General features: G+C 41.5%; 2 protein-coding genes across 9 annotated transcripts; one reads left to right on the top strand and one right to left on the bottom strand.

Annotated features, from left to right (window-relative positions):
- Window positions 1–199: 199 nt before the first annotated feature.
- PUS3 (pseudouridine synthase 3) lies at window positions 200–10,701 on the top strand. Of its 4 annotated transcripts, none has more exons than XM_054438175.2 (5): window positions 200–533; window positions 1,121–1,320; window positions 7,847–8,270; window positions 8,386–8,951; window positions 9,884–10,701. In XM_054438175.2, the coding sequence occupies exons 3-5, from the start codon at window positions 7,893–7,895 to the stop codon at window positions 10,383–10,385; spliced, it is 1,446 nt and encodes a 481-aa protein (XP_054294150.2). In that variant the 5' UTR covers window positions 200–533; window positions 1,121–1,320; window positions 7,847–7,892; the 3' UTR covers window positions 10,386–10,701. The 4 variants fall into 4 exon arrangements, with proteins under 4 accessions (XP_054294150.2, XP_054294151.2, XP_063527638.1 ...); XM_063671568.1 differs by lacking the exon at window positions 200–533 and adding an exon at window positions 2,705–2,756 and having other exon boundaries at window positions 1,316–1,399; XM_063671569.1 differs by lacking the exon at window positions 200–533 and adding an exon at window positions 2,667–2,756 and having other exon boundaries at window positions 1,318–1,399.
- HYLS1 (HYLS1 centriolar and ciliogenesis associated) lies at window positions 3,512–16,539 on the bottom strand. Of its 5 annotated transcripts, none has more exons than XM_063671571.1 (3): window positions 16,407–16,486; window positions 12,697–12,748; window positions 3,512–4,812 (listed from the first exon to the last, which is right to left on the bottom strand). In XM_063671571.1, exon 3 carries the CDS (start codon window positions 4,785–4,787, stop codon window positions 3,888–3,890), a length of 900 nt encoding a protein of 299 aa, XP_063527641.1. In that variant the 5' UTR covers window positions 4,788–4,812; window positions 12,697–12,748; window positions 16,407–16,486; the 3' UTR covers window positions 3,512–3,887. The 5 variants fall into 5 exon arrangements, with proteins under 5 accessions (XP_063527641.1, XP_063527640.1, XP_054294157.2 ...); XM_063671570.1 differs by having other exon boundaries at window positions 12,697–12,749; window positions 15,916–16,412; XM_054438182.2 differs by lacking the exon at window positions 16,407–16,486 and adding an exon at window positions 14,622–16,214 and having other exon boundaries at window positions 12,697–12,749.
- Window positions 16,540–17,043: the final 504 nt, after the last annotated feature.

Genomic DNA, 17,043 nt, shown 5'->3' with positions numbered 1-17,043 from the left:
GCAGAGAGCGGAGCGGAGGGCAGAGACCTGGGCTGAGGGCAGAGAGCGGGGCGGAGGGCAGAGAGCGGGGCGGAGGGCAGAGAGCGGGGCGGAGGGCAGAGACCGGGGCGGAGGGCAGAGAGCGGGGCGGAGGGCAGAGAGCGGGGCGGAGGGCAGAGAGCGGGGCGGAGGGCAGAGACCTGGGCGGAGGGCAGAGAGCGGGGCGGAGGGCAGAGAGCGGGGCGAAAGGGCGCGGACCGGAGGGCAGAGGGGGCAACCTCCGCAGAGTGGAGAGCGCTCCGCCCCCGCCCCGCGGCCCACCGCCCACACAGCCCTCCAGGCGGGAGCTCCCCGGACTCCCCGCCGCGCTTTGCGCCCCGTGTCCCTTTCCCTGGAAATTTCCTCCTCCACATCACAAGATGTCAGAAAGGTTAGCGAATTGGTTAGGAAAGTGGAGACAAAATCTGATGAATTTGATATGACGAATGACCTCGAATGCCAGTTGCGGAAAGGAAGCAGAACTGTTCAAGCTGTAACTGCTGTTCCTGCCCTAGGTACCTGTGATGTTCCACATAGGCTTTTTAAAGCTTTTATTCTGAAATGTGGTCTCTTGTTAAAAACATTACCTTTCGGTATAACCTCTACGTCCTACATGCGTTTGCATAATCCGGGATAGATCCCTGGATCCCTGGTACTAATGATTTAATGACTGCTCAATTTGGACGAAAGAACCAAATTCCACCTCCCCCCCTCGCCCCCCAGTTTTCTAATTGTAATTTTGAGATTTTGATCAGCATTTCTGGAATTGGGGGCAAAAATACAAAAATCCACACGAAACTGCAGTCATGATCTCTCCGTGGTGCTGAAGCAACGCTCCCCGCTCTGTTCGGTTACTCTCAGGGAACCTAGTCGTTTGTTTTGAGATTATCATATTCATTTCAGCTTTTAATTTGAATTCTAATAGTAAATGTTTTCGTCTCTCAATGGTAATTTTCTTCTCATTTAACTAGGTATAAAATCGAGCCAAGATGATCAATCTTTTAGTTTTCGTATAAGGATAGCAGACATTTGAAAAATTACCTTTTTTCTATTATTTTAGCGTAGCACTACAATTCCTCCTTTTATTGCTGTCCTGCCACAGGCCCAGATTCTCCCCTGTGGGTGGAGAAACGGTAGCTGGACTAGAAAACCTGAGGTAGATTCTAGCACCAAGCTCCGTTCTCAGAACTACATTTCCCACAAACTTGGACTACACTTCCCATGAGGGCTCGGGCGCGTGCGCAGAAGACGCACAGTGACAGCTTCCTGTCTCGGAAACGCGGGGCGGCCGGCTGCCGGAAAGTAAGTGTGGGCTTTTTGGAGTGGGTTACTTTCTGGGTTCCACAGGGGAAGGGACAAATGGACACACTGCTGAACGGTTGTATGTTGTCTTTTTGCACTCTTTCACATACTTTGGTTTTTTCAGGAAAGCACTGCTGTATGGAAATGAGACCTCGCTTAAGACCATGTATTTTTCTTTTGTGCCTGGTACTTTCTGGAGCTCTCGGCGGAAACTCGCCGCAGTAGGGCCGTCTTTAATTCCATTGTGACGGGAGCTTCAGTGGTCTTTGTACTGTGGAGTACAAAAGTGTTCTGCTGCCCCACTTAGAACTGGGTGCTCATAAAACAGTAGAAGTTGAGAACCCAGGAGTACGTGGGAGGCTGTGGCAGCAATTTTCAAATTATTCTGGGGATTCTCCTACATACAGACCACGATTGCTTTCTAGTGATCATAGTGCGTGTCTGCTAATCCTTTGGACAGTACTCCCTCTTCTTCCCTTTGGATTAATATAAAGTTTATCAAGAGGAATGCTATTTATGTGTTAACCCACTGGTTCCTGAGATTAGGACTTTTTTTTTTTTGAGACTGTTGCCCAGGCTGAGTGCAGTGGCGTGATCACTGCTCACTGCAGCCTCTACCTCCTGGGCTCAAGCGATCCTTCCACATCAGCCTCCAATTAGCTGGGACTGCAGGCGCGCGCCATCTTGGCTGCCTAGTTTTTTTTTGTAGACGGTCTCGCTGTGTTGCCCAAGTTGGTCTCGAACTCCTGGCTTCAAGCGATGCCCCCCCGCCCCACCCCACCCCGTCTTGGCCTCTCAAAATGTTGGGATGACAGGCGTGAGCCACGGCACCTGGCCTAATGTATGGAACATCTGATGATGGCTGTTTCAGTTTGTAATTGGTGCTTAGGGGACACACGAATTCCCTCTTTGTGGTCACTTCGCAGCCCTGGCCAGGGTGTTACCTTAAACGTCTGCTTGGGAACTACTGCACTTCTCCCTGAATTAGGGTAAGGTGTGCTGGAAAAAGCACTGTAATGTACCAAGTCCTGTTTTTGCCACAAATCTGCCTTATGACCAACTAGACTCACTCTCTGGCCTATTTAGTTAGCACGGGAGTTGAACTAGGTAACTTTGGAGACTTTGGTAATGTTGGACTTTGAGATCCAAATAATCACTGGAGTGTTTTGCATGTTAAAATCACCATGTAATTTTTGACCTCATAAAAAGTCGAGGTGTAAATACAAATTACCTTTAATCCCACTAAAGAGTTAGGTTTTGATCTTTCCCTGTGTACTGAGATCATCCTGTATAGTTTGATACATTCATGTCACTTAATTTTCACCTTCCCATATTACTTTCCCAAGACTCCCAGTGACTATTTAATATTCTAATATCTTTAAAGACATTTACTATTCCACTGTTGGTGGACAGTTTGCAGTTTCTACTTATTTGCGGTGAGTATATCCTACATGTACCTGAGTTGTTGATTACTTCTTTTCTAGACAAATGCCTAACAGATAGAACTCGGTGAATGTGTGAATTATGTGGCTTTAAATGTTACAGGGAAAATGATTTTCACAGATAGTAACGGTCAAGGTCATTCACCTTTACGTTAGAGCTTTTTCTCTGTGAACAAGCAAACTGTGCCGTCATTCTTCTGGCCTCTGGTGTTAAAACTGACAACTTTCAGATTTTAGATGGTCCCCGTTGGGTCAGAAATATCAAGAACAGATAAATTAAAGGTGAGCAGAATTCCTATTTTGATCTGCACCCAAACAGGCTAGGTTCATATCGGTATTTATGTTTGCATCTGATTCCAGATGTTACTAGTTTGAATTTCTACTGGAGTAGGAATAGCCTTCCAAATGATGCATAATTCCTACAAAAATCTCAGGGGCAAATCATAAAAAGCATGGTATTCCAGAAACAACAGCTGGCAGGCAAAATATTAATGAAATAATTCTGAAATAAAACAAGTTTGAATCCTGTATGTTATATGGTACTGTTTTGGGGCATTTATTAACAAGTATTTTAAATAAAGCTACTTGGATTTGTTGTACACCTTTAGTAATGAGGCTATGTTGTTAACCTCTCCCATCCTTTAGGACTGTGTAAAAGGCAGGTTTTTGTTCCTTCTTTTGAGCTCTCATCATAGCCCAGGTTCAAGATCATCTGAGGCAAGTATTTCATGAAATAATGTTCAAGTTCATGAATTTCCAAAATTCTTTAATTGGTAACTGTAATGCCCAGCAACTTAAAAAACACACATTAAAACACAGCAACTCATATCGATAGGTAAAAAAGGTTACAGGACACAAGGGGCCCTTACTAATTGACAAAATAGAAAGACCAGGTCTGTTGTTTTCTCTGATATGATTTATCTTGCAACTGCTGGATTTGAGTGGCAATTTGGAAGTATTATCTGATACCAATGTGATATATAGCTAGGAAAGACCAATGATAGGTGAAGTCCTTACCGTGAAATGTTTCTAAGAGCTTTTCAAGATAGTTGTTTCTATTTAAAAGGGAAGATATAAAGAGCTAGGTTATCTCAAACAATCCTGTGAAAGAAGTTTTTTAAAGATTTAAGAAGGAGAAAGAGGGAAGGGAAGTTTCCTGGGTATGACACCATTTGCAAGGTCACAACGAACACCCCAACGGAGTGCAGACCTTTTCTTCTCTGTTGGTACTAGATAATTGTTTGGGACATATATGTGCTGAGGTTTGGATTGGGGTTCTGCTCGACAAAGCATCTGCTCTCGGACACCCCAGCGTAATTCCTTCCTATGATCTTCACCAGGTAAACGTATTGAGTCCCAGTCCCGTTTGTACTCAAAATACCGAGCTACCCGGTCTGTCTTGCCCCGGTTTCGGCTTAACTGGTCCAGCTTTGGGAGAATAAAGGACTTGGGTCTGCTGGCAACAATCAGGTCTTGTTCGTAAGCTGGAGAGCCCATTCCTTCTCTTTGTAGAGAGCAAATGAGCTGATCTTGAGCAATTCCTTGGTATTCATGTGGTAGGTTAAATTTTTGTGAAACATCAAATGAAGATTCCTTGTCTTCCTGGAACTGTACATTCATCAGCCTTTGTCTTAAGTCCCAGAGATCCTGATCATTTTCTGTACCAGATTCTGATTCACTGATAATCGACTCATCTGTTACTAATACTTCCCCATCTGGCTTTCTGCGCAGCACCTTTCTCTTCATCACTGGCTTTCGGAGTCTTTGGGAGGCCTCAGAGACTGTTTCTGAAGGGACATTACTTTCTACATGTGGGTACTGTAGTTGCACAGGAAGAGTAGGTCGCTTCCCTGGGGCTACTGAAGCTTTACTGTAGGGATCATATTGGATAGATTGGGCTTCTCTCCTGACATCTCCTTCACCCTGCCCTGCACAGATGTGGGTAAAAGCTGTAGCAGCTGCCAACATTCGTTCTTCTGGATCCATATTAGCCCATATTTGTCCATCAGGTAGAAGTTCTTCCATTGTTTCCCCTACACTGTAGGACCTTCTGCAAGAGATAACATTGGTCAGTTTTATGATAATAAATTCCCAGCTCATTGCTCATTCCCTTATCTCCCTTTTATAGCAGTCAAATGGAGAAAGAATGGCTAAGGCCATCATGAATTCAATATAGGGTAGTATCAGAACAGTTTAGAGGGGCATTAACTCAGTTCTAGGGAACCTATTACCTGCTTTCATTTCCACTCTTACTCCTGCTTTCTACTGTCTTGCCACCTTTAGGTCCTAAAACAGGACAGTATAGTTCTGGCATAAGAAAAGCTTGAAACTACATGATATAGGGCATACTGCTTAATGTACATTATGTAACATGCACTTAGGGAGTACTTTATATGCCTGCCATTGTTCTATGTGCTTTACATTTATTAATTCACATAATTTTCAGCTGTGGGATTATCTGCTTTTCACAGATGAATAACATGAGGCACAGAAAAGTTAAATAACTTGCCCAAGGTTACGCAGCTAGTAAGTAGTGGAGCTGAAATTCTAACTCAAGCAGTTTGGCTTCAGACTGAGTCCCTGCTTTTAACCATAAAAGAGTGATTTGATCTAAAAAAAAAAAAAAATCACAAAAGCAGTGTTGTGTTCTCACACACACATATGTGTATATATATGCATACATATAATTTCTATGCTTTAATAATTTGTTTTTTTGAGATGGAGTCTTGCTGTCGCCTAGGCTGGAGTGCAGTGGCGTGATCTCAGCTCACTGCAACCTCCACCTCCTGGGTTCAAGCGATTATCCTGCCTAAGACTCCGGAGTAACTGGACTACTACAGGTGTGGGCCACCACGCCTGGCTAATTTTTGAATTTTTAGTAGAGATGGGGTTTTAGCATGTTAGCCAGGCTGGTCTCAAACTCCTGACCTCAGGCAACCCGCCCACCTCGGCCTCCCATTACAGGGGTGAGCCACCGCGCCTGGCTGTCTTAGTAGTTTTAATGCATCTTCACTTGCCAGCTAAATTTGTTTATTCTAGTGTCTGAAATAACTTAGTACCCACATCAATCAGCCACATACCCAATGCTAGTTTCCTGACTGGATCTGAGATAGGTATCTACTGTCCACTATTTCCTGTGTTCCCATTATTTTTCTTTTTAAACTGAAAAACTAATACATGCTCATGATAATTTTAAGCAAGGATTTTCCCTCCCCCACCAAGTTTTACTCTTAAAGGCAATTTCTTATGATTTATCTAGAAATTTTCCATATTCACATGTACTTTTTTTTTTTTTATACCATAAAGGACAACACCGTACAACTCTTCTGAACCTTAAAGATAATCTTGGTTATCCAGCTGTATCAGCACAGGCCGACCTTCTTCATTTTATGTTGCATGGAATTCCAGTGTATGAATGTATCATAAATTTAGTCAGCCATTCCCTTACTGGTGTAATTTAGGTTTATAGGTTTACTGATGCTAAAACGAGTATCTTGCAAGTTTTTGTCTATTTGTGCAAGCATATGAATGGATTAAATTTCTAGACATGGGAGAGGCGGGCCAAAAGGTATGTGTATATTCAATTTTGACAGCTGTTGCCAAAATGTTTACCTCCAAAGAAGCTGTACTGACCATACATTAATAGAGCTTGTTTCTCTATTCCCTCTCCAAAGTGGTATACTATCAAACTTTGTCTTTGCAGTCACTTCCTTGAAAAATAGTTCATATCCTTTTGCATTTATTTCAGCTGAGTAAAACTGAGCATTTAAAAATTTTTTAAAAAATATTTTTATAAGCTTTTTTCTTTTTGTTTGAAATGCTTTGTCTTTGCCCATTTGACTCTCAGGTTGCTGGATTTTTTTTACTTTTTCATTAAAACTGATTTATATATTCATGAAATATATATTAAGGAAGGTCGCATTTTACCATCACTTATTTTTTTCTTCTCAGTTTGTTGTTTGCCTTTTATTTTTTGCTGGCAGAAATTTTTACTTTTAGGTCACATTTTTTTCTACAGTTTCTGGGTTTCTAGACTGTTTTGCTTAGAAATGCCTTTCCTACTCCAGAATTTAAGAAAAAAGTTATTCCATGTTTTCTTCTAGTACTTTCAGTTTCATTTTTTACAATTTAAACTTTTAATCTATTATAGATACAGAAACTCAGAGTAAAAAACTAAGCTACCTACACTTAGATAACATAGCCTTGGAACAGATGTGGTGATGGTCTTCTCTAACTAAAGTAACCATCAGTCACAGATTGTCTAGGACCATCCCAATTTTAAGGATGTAGTACAGTTGTCCTCAGATTATTGAAATATTACAGGAATTTCTACACTGACATCTACATTACATCAGACTGACTTTTTAAACTATTAGAGGCACAGAAATCTTTTATCAAAATATGCATTTAATTCAGCTTTAAAAAGGGGTCAGAGTGCTTAATTACCTTTTTTCTCACATCAAAATTGCTTAAAGTGAGAAAATCTTGTCTCTAGCTTCTACTTCCAACGTGAAATACAACCATCGGTAAGCTTCTTCAGTTAAGCTAGTTTCTACTGCACCACCTAATATTCATCTAATAAATATTAGATGATGGAACATACAAGTCATTTATTGAAATAATGGAACACACAAGTCATTTATTTGAAATAATGGAAAGCAACAGAAACCCAGAGCAGACAGAAGTAGCCCATATAAAGAAATCTTATGACCAGCTAATTGAACAAATACAATGAGAAATCAAATGGAAATGTTTTAGAGAAAAAATATCTGTAACATCAGTCCTCAATCAATTCAGTAAAGATAGAGAAATGAAATCTATAGACATTCTCCCTGAATTTTGACTGCTTTAATGAAACCTTAATAATGACAGCTGAATAATAGTTCTTTCCCTCTGTGAACTGGCCAGACAGGATGGAAAAAGAATGCTATCTGTGGATGATCAACCCACAATAAAGCTAATGCTTGTATCCCTGGAAAAGCAAAAGTATATTCTTTAGGCATTAAATTAAACCTTATATACCACTGGAACATCATCAAAGGAACTAGCACTGAAACTGTTGTATCCCTTTGCTCTCTTTTCAGACAGGGCAGACCTGTATGATTCGTTTATTCCTGGGGTTGCCGTATCATGGCTGATAATGACACAGACAGAAACCAGACTGAGAAACTCCTAAAAAGAGTACAAGAACTGGAGCAAGAGGTGCAAAGACTTAAAAAGGAACAGGCCAAAAATAAGGAGGACTCAAACATTAGAGAAAATTCATCAGGAGCTGGAAAAACTAAGCGTGCATTTGATTTCAGTGCTCATGGCCGAAGACATGTAGCCCTAAGAATAGCCTATATGGGCTGGGGATACCAGGGCTTTGCTAGTCAGGAAAACACAAATAATACCATTGAAGAGAAACTGTTTGAAGCTCTAACCAAGACTCGACTAGTAGAAAGCAGACAGACATCCAACTATCACCGATGTGGGAGAACAGATAAAGGAGTTAGTGCCTTTGGACAGGTAAGGGCCAATACAGTTTCTCAAAGCAAGCAATACTAGGATATTCTAGGTATACACACTGAGTACTGAGATTATTTGTGTCTCTAAAACCCAGTATGTTTGTCTAACTCCATAGGTGATTTCACTTGACCTTCGCTCTCAGTTTCCAAGGGGCAAGGATTCCGAGGACTTTAATGTAAAAGGGGAAGCTAATGCTGCTGCCGAAGAGATCCGTTATACCCACATTCTCAATCGGGTACTCCCTCCAGACATCCGTATATTGGCCTGGGCCCCTGTAGAACCAAGCTTCAGTGCTAGGTTCAGCTGTCTTGAGCGGACTTACCGCTATTTTTTCCCTCGTGCTGATTTAGATATTGTAACCATGGATTATGCAGCTCAGAAGTATGTTGGCACCCATGATTTCAGGAACTTGTGTAAAATGGATGTAGCCAACGGTGTGATTAATTTTCAGAGGACTATTCTGTCTGCTCAAGTACAGCTAGTGGGCCAGAGCCCAGGTGAGGGGAGATGGCAAGAACCTTTCCAGTTATGTCAGTTTGAAGTGACTGGCCAGGCATTCCTTTATCATCAAGTCCGATGTATGATGGCTATCCTCTTTCTGATTGGCCAAGGAATGGAGAAGCCAGAGATTATTGATGAGCTGCTGAATATAGAGAAAAATCCCCAGAAGCCTCAATATAGGTGAGTTAAAAACAAAAAGTAAATGGCGCATGCCTGTAGTCCCAGCTACTCAGGAGGCTGAGGCACAAGAATTGCTTGAAGCCAGGAGGCGGAGGTTGCACTGAGCTGAGATTGGACCACTGCATTCCAGCATGGGTGACAGAGGGAGACTGTCTCAAAAAAAAAAAAAAAAAATTGCATATCCTCTCCACCATAACTGTCTAAATAACGAAGTCACTGATTCTGCCTTCATGAAGCTTTAATCTGAATTGTAGAATGTTATGAACATGTAAGAGGGAGCAGTATATTCTAATTTCCTCTCATTGTTCTATCCCATGAGTAAAGAGGCAGGTGTTTTGACGAGGCTCCTTAAGTAAAAAGACATTAATTTCTACGTCTTTGTTGTTTCTGAATTTATGTTAAGAGGTATTATTGTTAGGATGTGGTAAAATTAAAATGAACAAACTATTCATATTAAATCTTGCTTGTTTTATATCACTGAGTAGTCATCCTACTGTACTTCTGAATTTTTACTAATTTCCTATTTCTGAAATGGTAGGAAAGAAAGAATAGTCAAGATTTTTCTTTTGAGAACAGGCTGAGATAGATACCAATAATTTTACTCATACTATACAAAATTGCAATGCTGTTAACAAATTTGGAAAAAATACCAGCTGTTTTTAATTTTATAGCATTATGATGAAGCCATGTCTTGTTAGCACTGACATTTACCTAACATAGATCAGGTTGATCTGTGATTTGTTGCATTTTTCATTATTGTAATAAAGGTGTTCAAGGTTAGGGATGGTGAGATATTTTCTCAGCTATTAGTCAATATTAACATCAACGGTGGCCCCCTACCCAGCTCCCTTAACGCAACTAACCCTTAGTTTTTAAACAACTGTTAGATGGCTGCTATGTATTCTCAAACTTTCTTTTCTCTTTTTCTCTAGTATGGCTATAGAATTTCCTCTAGTCTTATATGACTGTAAGTTTGAAAATGTCAAGTGGATCTATGACCAGGAGGCTCAGGAGTTCAATATTACCCATCTACAACAACTGTGGGCTAATCATGCTGTCAAAACTCACATGTTGTATAGTATGCTACAAGGACTGGACTCTGTTGCAGTACCCTGTGGAATAGGACTAAAGATGGATGGAATGACAGAATGGGGAAATGTTAAGCCCTCTATCATAAAGCAGACCAGTGCCTTTGTAGAAGGAGTGAAGATGCGCACATATAAGCCCCTCATGGACCGTCCTAAATGCCAAGGACTGGAATCCCGGATCCAGCATTTTGTACGTAGGGGACGAATTGAGCACCCACATTTATTCCATGAGGAAGAAACAAAAGCCAAAAGGGACTGTAATGACACACTAGAGGAAGAGAATGCTAATTTGGAGACACCAACAAAGAGGGTCTGTGTTGACACAGAAATTAAAAGCATCGTTTAATCATAGACAATTTGCCAGGATCTAGGAACCACCTAATGGTAGGTGGACAGAAAAGGAAAAAAAAAAAAAAAAATTTACTTGCAAGTACTAGGAATTCAGATGATCAGCTCTTAAAAAAAAAAAAAAAAAAGCAAAAAGACTAAAGTCCTATTAAGGAAGTTATTGCTTTAATAAGAAATTTCAAATATTCTCTTATCCCGGTCCAAAAGGATTAAGCGATTAAAGAAGCAAAAAGCAGTCGTAAAATGGAGATGTATTTAGGTACACCTGGAAACCTGTGCCTTGTATTCAAATTCATTAAAGCCTAATCCTGCAAGTATCTGATTTGTTGTGTTTTTCTCCCCAAAGCAGATAAGATATTCACTACTCTCATCTGAATTTTCATAAAGTGCTTCATCTGAGTGTCTTATTTTCTAAGACAGAATTTAAGAATATTAAATTCATTTAATTAAAGATTGGATAAATTGGTTTAATGCCAGGCACAAAGTTACCTACCTGGAATAAAGCACAGTACCTTATCTTACAAAGCATATAAATCTAGTGCAGAGGTTGGTAAATGTTTTAGGCTGTGTGAACCACAAATGGCCTCTATTGCATACATGTTTTTACAATCCTTTACAAATGTAAAAAGCACTCTTAGTTCATGGGCCATGGTGTTTGCCAAGCTTTGGGCTAGTGACTATAGGCAAGTTCTTATAGAGGAGATATTAAAGCTAAATCTTGCAGAACAAGTGGGAGCCAGTTAAAGTGAGGATAAAGAACCACTTTAAGTGTGTCTAAGGCAGAAGATCCAGTTTGTATAAAGGGTTAGAGATGACAGCATATGCATTCAGGCAACTGAATTCTTTAATATGGCTTGAGAGTGACAAGAACGTAGTTTAAAAAGGTAAGCAAAGGTCACATTTGTAGAGCAAAAGCATTCCTTAAAAAGCTTAGATTTTGCAGGGCCACTGAAAAAACTTACATGCCTGATAGAATTGTGTGGCAAAAATATTGCTCTGAGTATTTCTGTGGATGGGAAGAGGGCAAGATTGGAGGCATTGTGACCAATTAGGGGGCTGTTGGAGTAATGGAGGGAATAGATGATGAAAATGGCCTAGAAGAGATTTTTAGCAAAGTGAATGGAGAGAAGTAGATGAATTTAAGAGTAAGAAAGTAGAAACAACAGGACTCAGTGAATAAATATGCTGTTCAAAACTAGGGAGGCTTTCTAGATAACTCCTAAGTTTCAGATGTGAGCAAAATGAGTGGCTGGTAGTACCACATACTGAGAGAGGAAAAATGAGATGGGGCTTTGCTTGTTCTCAAAGTTAATAAGTGATCCTCAAAATATTACTTGTGAACACCATTATTTATTCAAAAGAACTCAGAGTTGTCTTAAATACATTATCCTTTGCAACCATAAAAATAATAAACATCAAAGTTTGAACTCAGACCTTCTTCCTCAATAATAATTTTCATTACTGCAGCGAGTGTTAACCACATTTGGAATTTTTACAAATGCTACCTCAGAGAACGAGTAATTTTGCAAACTTACATTTGAAGGTTTCTTGTTTATTTTACCTATGATGACTGTCTTGACTTATGTAGTCAATAAATTCTTACTCTTCTAGATTGGATAGTATAATCTAGTCAACCTTGAAAGATTTTACTTAAGATCTAAGACCCTGATCCTCTAATTTACAATTCTCCCATGTTTATGAGATCCAAAGTTTTACTTACCAACCAATAATTAGTTTTTTCCTACCCATGTTCAAGACTTCAGGTATACAAATATGTTTTCTATCCTTCAGCTGCTAGTGCAAATAACACATGGGACAATTAAAAACAATACTAATATATAAATAATAAACTAATGCTACATAATTGCTACAGAAACCCAGCAGGGGGTGGACCACAGAAACAGACTTCACTGAAACAGTTCCAGATTTAGGAAGTAAAATAGCATACAAAAGGTGAGGTGACCCTGTACTAAAAAGTACATTATAATAGCTGTTATATCCTAGCAGAGAGGGAACCAGAAAATACCCCATTTTAGAGATGGGGAATTAGTGGTACAAATTACTTAAGATTTATTCAAAATTGCCCATTGTATGATCCTAGTCTTCTGGATTTGAATCATTATCCCTGCTTTTTGGGACCCAGTCTATCAACACTTCATTATGCCCTGAGTATTCTTAAAATATAATTACTTTGGCCTTTAATTTTGATTTAAAGATCCTCTTTTTCATGTAATCAATGATCATGGTGGAATAACTTAAAACATGTAAGTGCAAACCAAGGTTTTTTTTTTTTTTTTTCAATTCCTTACCTTATTTCAATGTATCTTGATTGGCATTTACATTCAAGTAAAAAAAAAAAAACCTAGAAAAGAAGAATAGAGTTTAAAAAAATTAACTCTGAAGCAGTGATACATGGAACAAAATGCGCTAACCAAAAGTCATTGTTAGGATACTGTGTAGAAGCAAAGGAATCAGAAGGTCAGGGTCTTAGATCTTAAGTAAAATCCCTTCAAGTTTGGCTAGATTATATTATCCAATCTAGAAGAGTAAGAATTTAGTGACTACATTTTTGGTAGTTGCCATAGAAAAAGTCAAGACAGTCATCACAGGTGGAACAAATGGGAAGCCCCCAAATGCAACTTTGCAAAAGTACTTGTTCTCTTAGGCAGCATTTGTACAAATTTGAAGTCTCTGACCCATGGTAAGGACTAAATAAATGTTAGAATAAAGGAACTATTTAGGTTGTGAAATTTAAATGACACTTTATATATATTTATACATAAATAATGATTTGTGAGACTCTGTTTGGGCCAGGAAGATTTTTGGCAGTAAAGCCAAGAGTTAGTTTTTTTTTTTAATGGCATGTGTCCTACTATACAGTGATTAATGTGTTATTTCCTCTGCATTTCAACCGTGTCACACTCCTATTTTTTTCCTTGAACGTATGAAGATGATGTTTGCAAACAATAAATAAAATAGAAACTTTAATAAGGTCCATAGGTAACTGTCAGTTCCTTTTCTTTCTAATATAAAAGATAGAACAATCCTTTCTCTTTAGAGGGAAACTTTAACATAAAAGCTAGAGCAACTTGTATTCTGTAAACACAGACAACATTGACCAAAATACCTAACAATATCTTCTCTTCAAAAATCTTAGTGACTCAGCATCCTAGGGTTAGCTAGTTACAATCAAAAGGATTTCAAGGGTAGAAGGGGGAAAGACTTTAAAATGAGATAAAGGGACTGTGTCAGTAGACTGCTACAGGGAGGCTATTGCAGAGTTTTAACAAATTTCTCTACCTCTGGGGAGGTAAGCAAGCAGCTTAAAGAATCATAGTATTAAAACAAAACAAAACATCCTACCACAAAGGCAAACAATACCATAATAAAGGCAAAAGAGACAACAAACTGGGAGAAATACTTGTAACACGTTTAAAAATCAGTAATTTGAATTCCTCTTAGAAAGCTATTAAAGGGTACACATATCAGTAACATAAGGGAGAAAAGACAGATGCTTTACCAAACAAATAATAACTAATAAACAGGCTGGGTGCAGTGGCTCATGCCTGTAATTCCAGCACTTTGGAGGCTGAGGTGGGAGGATTGCTTGAGGCTGTGAAGGAGTTCAAGACCAGCCTGTGCAACACAGCAAGATCCCCATCTCTCAAAAAAAAAAGAAAAAAGATTAGCTAGGCGTGGTGGCATAAACCTGTAGTCTCAGTACTATGGGGGCTGAAGCAGGAGGACCGCTTGAACCCTGGAGTTTGAGGCTGCATTGAGATATGATCTGGCCACTGCACTCCAGCCTGGGCACAAAACCAAAGTCTGTTTCTAAACAGCAACAAAAATTAATAAACAGAAAACATGTTCAATCTCAGTAATGTGTATAAAAGCATTAAGACATCATTTCAGATAAGATTTTTCAATACCCAGTGCTGGCGAGTGTGTGAAGAAATAAAAACAAGCATCCTTATTATGCCCTGTGTGTTGGGGATAATCCGTTTTTCCAGAGGGCAGTTTGGCATTATTATTATTGTTGTTTTTTTTTTTTGAGACGAGTCTCTCTCTGTCGCCCAGGCTGGAGTGCAGTGGCCTGATCTCGGCTCACCGCAACCTCCGCCTCGCAGGTTCAAGCGATTCTCCTGCCTCAGCCTCCCGAGTAGCCGGGATTACAGGCACCTGCCACCACGCCCTGCTAATTTTTTTTCTATTTTTAGTAGAGAAGTGGTTTCACCATGTTGGCCAGGCTGGTTTCAAACTCCCAATCTCAAGTGATCCGCCCACCTCCGCCTCCCAAAGTGCTTGGGATTACAGGTGTGAGCCACCGCGCCCGGCCCAGTTTGGCATTATGAGTCAGAATTTAAACTGTACCACAACTTCTAAGTCATAATCCACTTCCAGGCATTTACTCCAAGGACAGAAATTGGACAAGAATGCAAACACGTATACATACAAGTGACCACTACCATACTAATTTTATGATTATGAAGAGACTGGAAACAAATGTACATTAATAGGGGACTGGTTAAATAATATGTGATACAATACAGCCACAGCAAGAAACGCCACGCATCCATTAAAAATGGTAATGCATAGCGACACTGACAGAGAAATGTGTTCCCAGTTTATTACTGACTCAATAATGCATAATCTACTTAACTGACGTTCTTTTAAATTAACACACTTTATTATATTCGTAACATGCAATTATTTAAAATACATTTTATAAGGAAATCACATAAACATAAGGTATATATTCATTATGAATATATCTGAAGTAAACCTAAATGTGAACAGTGTTTTCTTTGATGGTTATCTGTGACTCATGAAATTTCGAGTATTTTCTTTCTTCTTTATACGTACTAAATGTTGCTCGGATTGCTAAAAACATGTACATACTATGTTTGCATTCTTGTCCGATTTATGTCCTTGGAATAAATTCCTGGAATTGGATTATGACTTAGAAGTTATGGTACTATTTGAATTCTGATTTATGTTTTTCTTTTTTTTTTTTTTTTTTGAGACAGAGTCTTGCTCGGTCGCCCAGGCTGGAGTGCAGTGGCGCGATCTCGGCTCACTGCAACCTCTGCCTCCCAGGTTCAAGAGATTCTCCTCTCTCGGCCTCCCGAGGAGCTGGGACTACAGGCGCCCGCCACCAAGCCCGGCCAATTTTTGTATTTTTAGTAGAGACGGGGTTTCACCGTATTGGTCGGGCTGGTCTCGAACTCCTGACCTCACGTGATCCTCCCACCTCGGCCTTCCAAAGTGCTGGGATAACAGGCGTGAGCCACCGCGCCCGGCCTGAATTCTGATTTATAATGCCAAACTGCCCTCTAGAAAAACGGATTATCCCCAGCACACAGGGCATAAAGGCGCTTGCTTTCATTTCTTCACTCTCTCAGCAGCATTGGGTACTGAAAAATCTTACCAATGTAAAAAGATATCTTACTGTTTTTCTTTGCCTGCTTAGTGAGATTGTATACTGTTAGAATAAAAAAGATTTATTCCATTTCGGGGTGGGCAAACACCTTGGACGGTTCCATGCGGCAGTCCACAAAAGGTGCAGCTAGAAGGCGACAAGACACGCTCCGCCTTTCAATGGCAAAGCTCGCAGTCGCCCCGCCTGGCCGTGGGCGTGGCTAGGACCCAGGTCGCTAGCGGCCTTCGGGACTCCGCTCCAGCCCTGGGGCCGTCCCCGGCCTCCGCCTGGTCCCAGGGGCGCGGCCCAGGAGCTCAGAGAGACCACCGGGGCAAAGACCGCGGCGGTGGCCAGCGCACACCGTTACCTCCAGGGGCCGCGGCCCGCCGCGCACATCGCCTGTAGCTCACGCTGCCCCGGCCGCCTTCCTCAGGAACGCAGAGGTTGGGGACGGCTCGCCAGGCAGGACCTGGAATCCAGGGAGGGAAGCTGCCACTCTGCACCGTCCCGACGGTGGGAAAAGGAACGAGGGCTCCCGCCGCAGTGGGCCGGCAGCCACCAGGTCCCCGCGTCCCTCCGCTTCCGGCCTTCGCCCGGCTTACCCGCGTCGCCGAAATCCGCTCTCTGCACAGCGTCCTGCCAGTCGCCAGCAAAGCACCGCAGATTGTCAGCTTTCGCGAAACTCGCGCAGGCGCACTGCCGGCCCACGCGCCGAGCCTGCCGTTAACCGCCGGCCGCCGAGGTTTAAATCCAGAGAGCGAACCGGCACCCTTGGCCCTGTCCGCCCTCCCTCTTATTGGTCCTGAGGGTAAACGTCCTCCAAGTCTGCATCCTGATTGGCGCACATTTTCTCTGGGCCTTCTCCGCCGGCGGGAGCATGCCCGGGATTTCCAATGCGGCCTTAAAAATATCCGAGCCCGCCTAGCTGAGGCGCGCAGGCAGCAGCCGTTGCTGCGACGCTTCTGGTGTACTAAATCTGGAGGGGAGGTTGGGCCCTCGAAGAGAAGACCCTCAAACCTTGGTTTACGGCGACGTAGCTGCCTTTTTGGAGAGGCCGCCTAACGTTCTGCCACTTCATTGGAACTAGCCTCCGCCCTTCTCAACTCCTGGCTGCTGCGGTGCCAGTGGTGCCGGGAGACGAGGGCGCTCAGGCACGGTTCGAACAGTCTGGGGTGAGTCCGCCTGTGCGCTCTAGACGTGCCCCTGGGGCCTGACAGAGCGGCTGTATGAAACCCCG

This window comes from Pongo pygmaeus, chromosome 9 (assembly GCF_028885625.2).
Source record: "Pongo pygmaeus isolate AG05252 chromosome 9, NHGRI_mPonPyg2-v2.0_pri, whole genome shotgun sequence".
Taxonomy (NCBI): domain Eukaryota; kingdom Metazoa; phylum Chordata; class Mammalia; order Primates; family Hominidae; genus Pongo; species Pongo pygmaeus.
This window is presented reverse-complemented; position numbering and strand designations above follow the sequence as displayed.

What these genes read in the sequence shown, in the direction of transcription:
- PUS3 (XM_054438175.2), top strand. Translation starts at nt 7,893, where the DNA reads ATGGCTGATAATGACACAGACAGAAACCAGACTGAGAAACTCCTAAAA. An exon ending in GAGTTAGTGCCTTTGGACAG is followed by an intron (nt 8,271 to 8,385) that starts GTAAGGGCCAAT and finishes CTAACTCCATAG; the next exon opens with GTGATTTCACTTGACCTTCG. An exon ending in CCCCAGAAGCCTCAATATAG is followed by an intron (nt 8,952 to 9,883) that starts GTGAGTTAAAAA and finishes CTTTTTCTCTAG; the next exon opens with TATGGCTATAGAATTTCCTC.
- HYLS1 (XM_063671570.1), bottom strand. An exon ending in TCAAGATACATTGAAATAAG is followed by an intron (nt 4,813 to 12,696) that starts GTAAGGAATTGA and finishes TATCTCTTGCAG; the next exon opens with AAGGTCCTACAGTGTAGGGG.